At 44.5% G+C, this 12,500-nt stretch overlaps 1 protein-coding gene across 1 annotated transcript in view; it reads right to left on the reverse strand.

Annotated features, from left to right (window-relative positions):
• Positions 1-7,733: 7,733 nt before the first annotated feature.
• LOC130390522 (phospholipase A and acyltransferase 4-like) overlaps positions 7,734-12,500 on the reverse strand; it is a 7,009-nt gene continuing 2,242 nt past the window's right edge. The window contains exon 5 of the mRNA XM_056600522.1: positions 7,734-9,814. Within this exon, the coding sequence (XP_056456497.1) occupies positions 9,692-9,814 (123 nt within the window). The 3' untranslated portion in view covers positions 7,734-9,691. The remainder of the gene's footprint in view (positions 9,815-12,500) is intronic.

Here is a 12,500-nt window from a genome sequence, read left to right on the forward strand (position 1 = left end):
CCAGACTCTGTGGAGTGTGGTGTGCAGACAATTTTTAACGCTAATTGCTCATGTTTTGGAGTCTAGATAATTATTCCTAAATCCTGTGATCACCATGTAACTTACTCAGGGACACATCAACACTCAGCTAGGAGGAGATGGGGATCGAACTAGCAACCTTTCGGTTACAAGAGACCCTCTACTTCTTGAGCTAAACCGACCCCCAGCCTCCTCTCCGCTGATTTATTACCTCTGGGTCTCCCTTCTCCAAACACCTTCTCCCTCTGATCCAACCCGTTGTCTCACCAGTGCTCTGTGTACCAAGATGTAATGATATATACCACATGGTGTTTCGACGCGTTGTAGAGTCTCCAAGAACCACAGAATCACCGATCCCAGTGGTGGTTCCACGTTTTTTCTAAAACAGTGGACATAGGTTACATTCAGGGACCAATTACAGAGTACATCCAAGCACACAAATAATCTATTCAGTACAATGCGAATACAGTCTCTCTCTTACTCTCTCTCTCACTCACTCACTCACTCACTCACTCACTCACTCACTCACTCACTCACTCACTCACTCACTCACTCACTCACTCACTCACTCACTCACTCACTCACTCACTCACTCACTCACTCACTCACTCACTCACTCACTCACTCACTAACTCACTCACATATACAACTTAAAATAAGAATTCTCTGATTGTCATCCTTGGAGCTGTCATAGGTATTAACTGCGTGTGTCCCGAGAATTCTAAAGTTTTGGCGAATTTTCCTGCCATGGGGAGGTGAGAGGCATATTTTGAACCTACGCAAGTGTAAGTGGCTCCAGTGTCAGCCATCATTGGCGTGCCTCTATCATTTATCAGAACCTGCAGTAATGGTTCCTCATCAGCTTGTTTTGTGATTGCTACAAGCTGACCCTCCCCCTGTGGATTCTCTGGGCACCCCTAGTATCCCTGACCCATGAAGGGACCCTGTTGTCCCTGATTGTAGTTCCCTTGATCTTGCCTCCCCTGATAACCGTTACCCTGTCCTTACTGGGATGGAAAAGGGTTAGTCAAACAATTTCTCTTAGTATGTCCTTCCTGGTTGCACCCATAACATATTAAAGGACCTCTGCGTTGTCCTTGGAATCCCTGCTGTTGATTATTTCTATACTGTCCCTGGGGCCCCTTGTTGTGATTCTGCTTGTTCTTATTTGTGGGGTTCCCATAATCATGGATGTGTACATGTGTAACAGTTGGAGTAGGTGACAGTTGGCTCTGAGGCTGTTGTACTGGGAGAGAAAATGCCAATCGTGGATATTGGTTTTGAAGTGCGCCCTGCTGGACGGCTTGCGTTATTACAGCAGCTGGTTCTAAAACACCTGCCTGTCTCTTCTTATCTATTTCCTTCCTTGTGAGATCTTCCAGCTGAAGCTGATATAGCTTCCTCTGGACCTCTTTGCTTTGTTCCTGTATTCTTTGTTTATTCTGACGATATTCATCCACTGCATAAACTAAATGGTAATTAAAATCTCTATGAGATCCTGATGTAAACAGTCCAACCACATCCTCTAGCTTGGCTTTGATTTGGCTGGGAAGTGTCTCTATCACAGAGTTTCTAAACAAAACAGAGAACACCGGATGAATCTCAGGATCCTCATCCGTCTCCATGTGCCATCTGTCTACTTGGGCCTGCAGGTAGGATGCAGGGTTCTCTGTGTCACCAATAGGGAGACCTCTCATGTTTTTAGGATCCATGCGGACCGGGAACTCCCTCCTGAGTGTGGCCCACATCGCCCCTCTGTAATGTTCAAGTGTAGTCTCAATCTACTTTCCATCCAGTTTATCCAACCCTCCATTCCTCAGTACAGACTCCATCTTAGATAACCCCAATACTCTTGCCAACAGAGCTTTCAGGTCCCCCACTGCCATTAACTTTCCCACTGTGAGTTCCTCAAATGTTCTAACCCATTTTGACGCCCCGATATGTATGTTGGGGAGTTTAGAAATGAATCCCTCCAGGTCCTGTGAACCCCACGGTTGATATTGGACCTGTTGTCCTTTGACTAGAATGGGATAATTACCGGGGAGGGTGTCGGGTGCCTTTTTTCCCCTTCGTGCTCTCCTTAGTTTCCCCCGTGACTGGAGTACTAGGGGGCTTTGTATTGATGTACTGCAGCCAGACACCTCTGTGCCTGGGTCCCCACTGACCCTCCCTTGTGTGTTACATTTATTATCTCCTTCATCTAGTGTGACTTCCCCTTTAAATTCCACGTTGCCTGTTACCAGTGGATACATGTTAGTTGGTTTGTACGGCGGTGGCTCAAGCTTCAGAGGCAAAGGTTGAGCCTCTTCTTCCTTTGTGATTATTTTTCTGGCCACTCGTTGTAATGCGCGCCACCTCTCTCCCTCCTCTTCGAACAAAGCTAGCACTAACCTTTCCCTGTCTTTCTTCGCTAAGGCCGTTTTTCCACTTCTGTTATCTATGTAATTCCTTATTACTACCTCCATGTCCCTATACATTATTGTATCAAAAGTCCCTTCCATGGGCCATATAGTGCCTGATCCTTCTGTCCTTTCTTCCCATTTCTCAGAGATCTTTATCATCTCTCCTTTGAGCAATAGACGGTCTCTACTCAAAACTTCTACCGCTGTTGTTGCCATTTTTAATTATTACTTTATTACTTTATTTATTTATTTAGAAATACACTATTTATTAATACAATTTATTTGAGTTTATTCTACCAGTTAGTTTAAATTCTTTATTATCTCTAAGCTACAAATATGAACTCCTCCCAGTCTCTCGTCTCCCTCCCGAAGATTGGAATGTGGCCCCTGTTATCTATTTTTAGACCTGGCCTGCAGGCTCCTGCTTCTCTGCTCGTCCCCGCTGTGATTGCTCGTGCACATGCAGTTAGTCAGCGTGATGAGGTTTAAAGGCCCACTATGCAACTTCGGGAATTTCTTCGCTGTTTTCTTGGTTTTGGCACACACATTTCTCTACACAACGCCCCCTACAGCTTCGTAGTAGATATTTTACAACACTGTCGTAACAACTCGTTGACGACCCTTCCCCATGCACTTCTACGCGAGCCATGTGCATTTGTTTTCAAAGAAGCCGGCGAATGCGTGGAGCCATGTCCGAAGTAAATGTTCATAAAGTGTAGGCAAGGTTATACATTTTTTAAATGGTGTATTTGTATTGCAATAAACATAAAGCCATCCTTTTTATAGTTGACGGGGAGAATTTATATCCTAGATTATAATTGTTTTATCTTAGGTTGAACAGAACAATCAGTGTGAGAGTGTTGGCCAACATAATAATCTAAATAAACAAGAACCTGGATTCGGGGATTCAATCTGTATCTGGGGGACGAGACAGACGAACAGCAAAACACCAATGGAAACAAAGGTGTTTATATGGCTGCAACCAAGCAAGCTAGAAACATACAGGGCTCACAACAAAACGGTCGAGAAAACAATTTTTACAGGGCTCACAACAAAATGGTTGAGCAAACACATTTGTACAGAGACTATCAACATCAAGAATACCACGAGGACAAAGTTCACCCAAGGGTACTTTCAATTTCAAAAGCAACACGGCCAAGTCAGAGTCTGATTTGAAGTCTTCTTTTTCTTTCAGTTCACGCTATTCCTGAAAAGCTTGCCCAACGTTTACTCGTGTCTGGCCTCTCTGTCGGTCAGTCTCCCCTTTCTCTTCTTCTGTTCCTCCGACATTGGGTTTCTCTGTCTCTTTTTAGTCGGCTGATCTATGATGAATGTAACAATCCCTTAGTTACTTGTGTTTATATCGAGCCGGTTCCGTGTTTGGGGGTCTGTGCCGCAAAGCAATTCGCTACTTCGCGAGACTCCCGCGAGAGTGGGCGGCGGGTCGCCGGCAGAAACATATTCATTTTCTCCGCCAAGATGCGCAAGGGGGAGTTGAAACAACGAACAATCGAACAAAAATTTATAATGGAACCATCGCAATGACTCCTAGCCTGTTATATTAAGGTAAATCAAGCCAAATTGCCTCGCAACTGGCTGTTTATATCTAGCCGGTGCCATGTTTGGGTGTGTGTCTGTGCCGTAAAGCATTTTCGAAACTACAATCTGACTACATTTTCGAGGATACTTCCGCCGCGTCACATCCGGAAGCGCTCGGTCCGAACACATCAAGTTGCATATGCGCTTTTTCACTGTAGAGGCCAGATGGGAAAATGACACACCCACCAATCGACCCAGAAATGGATGCAGAACCATCAGGATAACTCTCAACCTGCATACTTAATGTAATTTTGGCTAAAAAAGTTGCATAGTGGGCCTTTAAGTCAAAGAAGATTTACACATTTATTCAGTACTTCAACAAATTAACTATTCTCTATCCGTCTAATTTATTTATGATTATCAACTACTTCAAACAAATTAACTATTCTCTGTCCGCCTAATTTATTTATGACAGAATCAACAAAAGTAAACCGAGTCGTAAAAATCTCCGAGGTAACTTAATCCTAACATGACTTAAATACAGACAGTAAACCGATTCATACAATTTTAATATTATATTGAAAAATGTCAGAATTGTTTGTAATTAATTACAAAGAAAAAGTTGACCGAGTGTAGAAACTGGCCTTTTAATTAAAACATGAACGGTCGGATGGATAATCAACCAACCAAAATTTCAAACAAGTACCTATCGCTTCACAGTGCCAAGATCAGAATTATAAATTAACTATTTCAGTTTATCCAAGAGCTGCATCTCAATCGGTCCACGATCAGCACATTAAATTCATTCACATGGCACTCCAAACAACAAGCCTATTCTTCTAAAATAATGGCTGAATACATAAACACTCGACCAGGTCAAAAACAGACAAGAATCTTCTCAAAATACCAACTTAAACAGTACTCCAACCAAGAACCTTATCTATTTAAAAGTGCGAGAAGCCTTTTTTCTCAAAATGCCAAGAACGGAACCAGAAATTCACCCTCAATTGTTGCAGGATTTGCAGTTCAACCGCTCCAAGATTAGAATTGAAAATTAACCACTCGGCATCCCAAGGAAACTCATCGACGGCAATGAATTCCAATCCAACCCCAAATGAGATCTCAGAAACCCAACAGTTACGCAATCGTTCGAACTGTGGACCCAACTTGAGCCGAGATCTCAGAAATCCAACAGTTACGCAATCGTTCAAACTGTGGACCCAACTTGAGCCGAGATCTCAGAAATCCAACAGTTACGCAATCGTTCGAACTGTGGATCCAATTTGAGCCGAGATCTCAGAAATCCAACAGTTACGCAATCGTTCGAACTGTGGACCCAATTTGAGCCGAGATCTCAGAAATCCAACAGTTACGCAATCGTTCGAACTGTGGACCCAACTTGAGCCGAGATCTCAGAAATCCAACAGTTACGCAATCGTTCGAACTGTGGACCCAATTTGAGCCGAGATCTCAGAAATCCAACAGGTGCGCAATCTTTCGACCTGCGGACCCACTTTTCTATTGGAACTTTCTCACTAATTCGTTCCTCTAGAATACAGCCACAGGAATTTATAGTAGGTATATTTTAACCAAAACACCAAATAACAACAACTCGTATCAAAATAGGGAGCCATAAAGCGTCTTGGTCATTTAGAACCACAGAACGCGTATATGGCCTATGTGCGTGTGCACGTCAATCTCTCCCGGAGCTCCCGTCTCTCTATCTCTCCTCTTTAACTTAGGTTCGTTTGACTGAAGAGACACTTTACCCGTTCACCAAGCGTTCAGACGGGGCAAAAACAGATCAACCAACCGTTTAATTAGTGGTAAGCCAAACTTACCGAGAATAATTTTGTGTGCTTGGTTGTGTGATCCGTCCGCGCCCCGCCTTGCAGCCCGGCAGTTGGGCTGTCTCTTTCCAGTCCTGTTCTTCGTGACGCCAATATGTAGTTGCAATTTTTGTTAACGACTTATCTAATTCACTTCAACTAGCTATGAGCAATAGAAATCGGGGAGTCCGGAAAAAGTAATGACAAAGACTTTATTGTTACCCACAAAATAGGAACAACAGAGCCGAGCATGTGGTTTTGCAAAAGACACACTGACTGGGGCTCCGATCCCAGTCCCTCTTATCCACCTCAACCGAGCTGTCATGCATGTTATACGACCGTCCTGGTATATGTTCAAAATGGCCTTACACGGTATGGAAAGTTAGCCTTACATTCCCTTACGTATGTGCTCATCTCCTGTAGTTAATGTAAACAATGGGAGGATGTCCGTAGCCTGGGCCCCAAAGTCTTAGGCGCCTTATTAGGCCATTGCTCTGGGTCCAGAGGTGGTTTCTCTACTTTTCCACCATTAATGTTTATGCCTGATGTATATAGGCCTGATAATACTCATAGTTAATATAAAAGTAATGGTTAATTTCTCCCACACGTGTTGTAGAATATTTCCAGAACACGGCCAAAGGCTGTGTGCGCCTCGCCATTGCGATTCATCCACTGTTAACAGAGCGCATGGTACCGTGGCCAAAAGCTGCTCAGGGTCACATCCCCACCCTCCACCTTTACCTGCCTATACAAAACGGCACGTTGTGGAAAGCTCATTGTGGGACTGGCTCGTAGTGGCTGTAATTCTGCACCAAGGCTGAATTTCTTGAACATCTTCAATTACTGTATTAAGGGCCCAATAACACCTATATATAAGCATCCATAAAGTAGCATGCCATAGGACCTTTAAGAGCTAAAGCTTAATGGGTCATGAAGTGATCTGGCTTCACAAGAATCTCTGTATCCGTAGACACCCTTCTTGATAGTATCTGCCATGAATTGTGGTTCATACTGTAGAGAGAGAGAGAGAGAGAGAGAGAGAGAGAGAGAGAGAGAGAGAGAGAGAGAGAGAGAGAGAGAGAGAGAGAGAGAGAGAGAGAGGTGATTCTACATCATACCTGTCGAGACTGGGCCTTGCCGTAGCGCAGGTCGGTAGCAAAGTGCTCGCAGTTGCTCTGTAAGACACTGTAGGGCAGCTCGGCGCCCACCAAGCGACGGGCCTCCTGCACCACCAGGTCGGCACTCCGGGGCTCATACTGTTCATCCAGGATGTTGTTGATCCTCCACTCGTCGGTCCCCACTACATCCCAGAACCCAGCCCACGTCACCCGGGCTCTATTTTATGTCTGTCATCAAAAACACCCATCACACATTAATACTTCAAAAAGCAAATCACGTTTTTGACTATTTTTATTGTATCTTTGTCATCACTTCTGTGCTACAGAAAAAAGTTCAATTACTGCAGTTGAACTTTGATGTCTTATTTCTTCTTAAGAACATCACGTATGGCAGTCTATGTCTGAACCTTAATTGTTGGCCTATTTATTTTGAAAAGATTTGTTTATCTTACCTCTTTGCCTGTCAGTGAAAGTACCAGGAATGCGTGTTACTGAAGAGGAATGAGATCTATGCTCAGGCATTGCTTTTCGTTTCGTTTTCGTTTCGTGGGAGCGGCTCGCTTTGGTGGACGTGGAGGTTTCCGAACGTCACAGAACAATTCACTTAATGTCTTCCAGACAGTGAATCAACGTGCCCATGAAACAAACACAAATCACCATTGGCACTACTTTTCTCAGAAATAGACTAAGTTTAAATCCAACTTACTATATAGGCTACATCAATAAGGTGAATACCCTAATAATCTATCACAAACACAGAATTTATACATTAATACAAGATAGCTGCTAGATACATGTATTTCCGAAAGAAGATGCATCACACAATTTTCACATCAATCTTTATTGATATAAACAACGTTTTTCTTTTAAGTGTAAGAAAGAACAAACTGTTTTCAAATTTTACCACAAGTCTTACAGTTGAATGACTCTAGTTGACCATTAGTTAGATAAAAGTTTTCATAGGAAACTTGTTTCCAATACTTGTGCAGGAGTAACATATTATCATATTATGGTTGTTTCATGGGGAAGTCTGCAGTAAGAAAAACACTGGGCCAGCCTCCCTTTAAATAGATTGTATGGGAGAAATCTACTATTGGATAATATGTTATTATTATCTATACGCTATACAAATCTAATAAGTGTGGAGAAACATTGAGTAAACACAGTACCACTCTCCCCCAGTACAGCTGCAGTGTGCTGCCCTTAAAGCTGCCAAGTGGCGAGGTGAACGAGTGGGTGGGCCTCTGGAGCTGCTGCTCCTTATACGGTGAGTCCCAGGCTGGAGCACAGAGGAGAACCACGGGGAAATGCCATCATAGGAAAGTTATAGTTACACTTTCAGTTTCTATAACTGCTATTTGGTGGGTGTGCCTTTTCTCTGACCCCCTTGGGGCGGTCAAAGGTAAAAGGATCCAGTTGAGGAGTCACCACTACGTCTCCCCAAATTATAATGGTCAATGATCTAATCCAATGATGTTTATCTAAAGGACAGTTTCCTGTGTTCAGATCGAGTAGCAGAATGCATCAGGGGATCCCTGCTCCCTTGTGACCGGTTTACCCCAGGGTCAGAGGTTAACGTTAGAGACTGGGAACAGGCGGGTTGGCTGGACAGTAAAAGGAATAGGAGACAGGGCTTGGATGATGGAGGGGAAACAACATGTGGATTATTCCATCAAACATCATGAGCAATACGCTAGATTAATGGGGAGCAGAGCAGAGCTGTTCTCAGCGTCCTGAGCCCTGTCTGCCACTGAATTGGAAGGCCTTGCTTTGGACAGTGCATTGGAGTTCTCCTTGAGAAGCTCTTAGAGAGACGCAGTGCAACTTCCATCTGAGGCCTCGGATTATTGTATGTTTGTTGAATGTTATTGTATGTTTATTACTCAAATAAATTAGCCTTATTGTTATCAATTCGGATTACTCTTTAGTCTTAAATAGTTTATGCAAAAACGTTTGGAGTGGTGAATATTCCCACCACAGTTACATATGATCATATTATGGTTGATTCCTGGGGAAGTCTGCAGCAAGAAAAACATTGACCAGCCTCCTTTAAAATAGATTGAAAACAGGTTATATTCCTTTTATAAAGTGGAAAGTATGGAATCATTTGGCATCCAGTTTTAGATATTTTAATGAAAGTCCTTCATTAGGTTAACTGTTAAAAATCCATCTTACTCATGTATTAAAGATACTGCATCCTCATTATTGGCAGAGATCCACAGGCTTCTGCAAAATGCAGAATGGAAACACCTTCTTAGTTGTGCTGCTATTGTAACTGTACAATAACACCAAAAGCTGTAAAGCGATTTTAGCGATAAGCGCCCATTCACTTTCTATTAGACATGAGCGCATAAGCCATAGGAGCGATAGGTTTAAAGCTGTAAAGCTGTTAATGAGAGTTGAAAACAGCACAACTCTATGCAAATGAGCTAGTTGCATTTCGGCTGTAAACGACCACCAGCCAATCGTAATGCAGAGGTCTTTCGCTGGCGTGGGTCTGAGTAAATATCTACGCGCCAGAGCGATATGAGCTGTAAATATTTTTGACAGCATTGCGTTTTGAGCTATTCTGCGATTTTGCATCTTTTACAGCTTTTGTCGTGAACGTACATTAGGAGTTAAAAGTTGGAAATTTATTGCACCTTAATGCCAGAAAGCACAATTCCTTCATTATTAAAAAAATGTTTTTTTTTTTTACAATCCACCGACTGAATTCGAAAAAAATCAATGTGTAAATCATGTTCTGCTGGTAGTAATCAAGCTCCTCCAGATCAACAGATGTCAATCACTGCGTGTCCTTATTTTCTTTGCGCCCGCCTCCAAAGATGGCCCCGGCCAGAGCCACGAGACCCAGGACCACCACTGTGCCCACGCCCGCTGCGATGACAACCTCGCCTGCCCTGCGCACCTGTGGTGGGAGGTCCGGGCACAAGGAGAGCGCAGGGATTTCAGTGGTTAGCCAACGACTACCATCACACACCAGCACAACACTACGTCAAAGGTAACCCTAACCTAGAAACACTTATTATAGATGAAAAGGGAAGGACGAGGATACACAGTATAGTGCTAAGGATTGATCCTGATCCAAATCTGATATAGATAAATAGCCGTTATTTAGTAGGTTGGAGGTCCCATGGCATGAAAATGACACTTTATGAGGTTTTTATGAGGATTGTTTACTTCGCCTCCCCGGACAAGGAGGCCCCGTAGGTGGCGGAGAAGACGACCGGCAAAAGAGAGGCTGCAGAGGAGGCGCCAGAGAGAGCTAATCCAGGCTCCTCACCGCGCCCCACTCCCCAGCCTTCTCCTTGCTAATGTGCGGTCTCTGGCGCACAAAATGGACGAACTACGCTTGTGGGTTACAACCAGCAATAAGATTACGGACACAAACATTATGATCTTCACTGAAACATGGTTGCGCGACGGTGTTCCAGACTGCGCTGTTGGACTACAAGGACGTCACTGCATCCGCTCGGACAGAACAGCTGACTGCAGTAAGTCAAGTGGAGGGGGTCTGTGCATCTATATAAACAGAACCTGGTGTACAGACAACCTTACCATCGCTAAGCACTGTTCTGCCAACATTGAATTTCTCATGGTTAAAAATAGGCCCTTCTACCTTCCAAGAGAATTCAACTCCATAATAACAATCGAAGCTTACATACCACCTCATGCTAATGCCAAGCTAGCTATGAAAGAACTACATGCAGCCATTAGCAATCAACAGAAATAAAAACAACCGGAGAGTGCTTTCATCATTGCCGGAGATTTTAACCACTCCAACCTAAAAACTGTTCTAACCAAATTCTACCAACACGTTTCCTGCCCCAAAAGAGGAGATAAGACCCATGTCTACACTAACATCAAAGAAGCGTACAAGGCCCTACCTCTCCCCGAACTGGATCAGTCAGACCACATCTCTCTGTTTCTCCTACCCAAATATCACCCCATCATCATGCGAGTCAAGCCCTCAGTCAAGTCAGTGAAGGTTTGGCCCGAGGGCGCAGATTTTAAACTTCAACACCGGCTTCACACAACTGGTCTGACTTTGCTGTAACAGACACAGTAGACCCACACACAGACATCAACTCCTACACCTCCTCTGTTTTGGATTATGTCAAGAATAACATAAACGACATCGCCACCATAAAACGGATTACAATCTTCCCTAATCAGAAGCCGTGGATGGACGGGCAGGTCCGCCTTCTGCTAAAGGCACGCAACATCTCGTTCAGGTCAGGGGACACACAAGCCTACAGTACAGCTAGGGCCGACCTGAAAAGGGGCATTAAGAGGGCTAAGCATAGCCACAAACAAAAGGTTCGGGAGCACTTCAGCAACTCTGACCCCCGGCGCATGTGGCAGGGCTTGCAAGCCATTACAGACTTCAGACCCGCTCATGCCTCCACCCTGTCCATGACCACTCCTTTCCAGATGAGCTAAATAAGTTCTATGCTCGTTTTGACTGAAACAACAATGAGATGGCCACCAAGGCCACTCTCCCTGCAAACCACTTGCCCCTCACACTCTCGCCTACAGAGGTGAAGGCAGCACTGAGCAGAACCAACAAACGCAAGGCTGCTGGCCCAGATGGCATCCTCGGACGTGTACTCAACACCTGTGCAGAGCAGCTGACCGGGGTCCTGACCAGCATTTTCGACCTGTCTCTAACCCAAGCAAAAGTCTCCGCGTGCTTCAAATCCACCTCAATTGTGCCTGTCCATAAACACAGCTCCCCAAAGAGCCTGAATGATTACCGACCTGTGGCACTCACTTACACCATCATGAAATGCTTCGAGGAGCTGGTCTTAGCCCACCTGAAAACCAAACTTCCACCCACACTAGACCCCTATCAGTTTGACTCCTGTCAGAACAGGAGCACGGACGACGCCATCACCAGAGACCTACACCCAGCCCTCACCACCTGGATCTGTGTAACACCTACGTAAGGCTGCTGTTTATTGATTTCACCCCGGCATTCAGTTCAATCATCCCCTCCAAACTAATCAATAAAAATATATATCATCAGTCACAGCACTCACAGCAGGGGAATTCGGGTAAGTCGAGTAATTTAATGCCAACCGTAAATCTTGCATATCAAGTAGGCTAGCAAACATCGTTGCCATTCAACTCAGTGTCCGCTGAAAAGTACAGAGCAGGCACCGATATCGGTAAAAACCTAAACGATACCCAACCCTAGTGCTGAGTCCCCTCCTCTACTCCCTCTTCACACATGACTGCAGTCTTTTTCATGCTTCAAACAGGAAGTCGGACTCAGCATACAGGGAAGAGGTCCGGCACCTGGCAGAGTGTTGCAGCAACAACAACCTGGCCCTCAACACAAGCACGACTAAAGAGATCATCCTGGACTCCAGAAGGAACAGAATAGGCACACACCGCCCTGTCCATATCAATGGGGAGGAGGTCGAGCGTGTCACCAGCTTTAAGTTCCTTGGAGTCCACATCTCTGAGGACCTCTCCTGGACCCCCAACATCACAACCCTGATCAAGAAGGCACACAAGCGCATGTTCTTCCTCAGGAAATTGGCTAAGGTCCATCTATCCTCCCCAAGTGCTGCTGAACTTTTACCACT

The sequence above is a fragment of the Gadus chalcogrammus genome, chromosome 10 (genome assembly GCF_026213295.1).
Source record: "Gadus chalcogrammus isolate NIFS_2021 chromosome 10, NIFS_Gcha_1.0, whole genome shotgun sequence".
Classification (NCBI taxonomy): Eukaryota; Metazoa; Chordata; class Actinopteri; order Gadiformes; family Gadidae; genus Gadus; species Gadus chalcogrammus.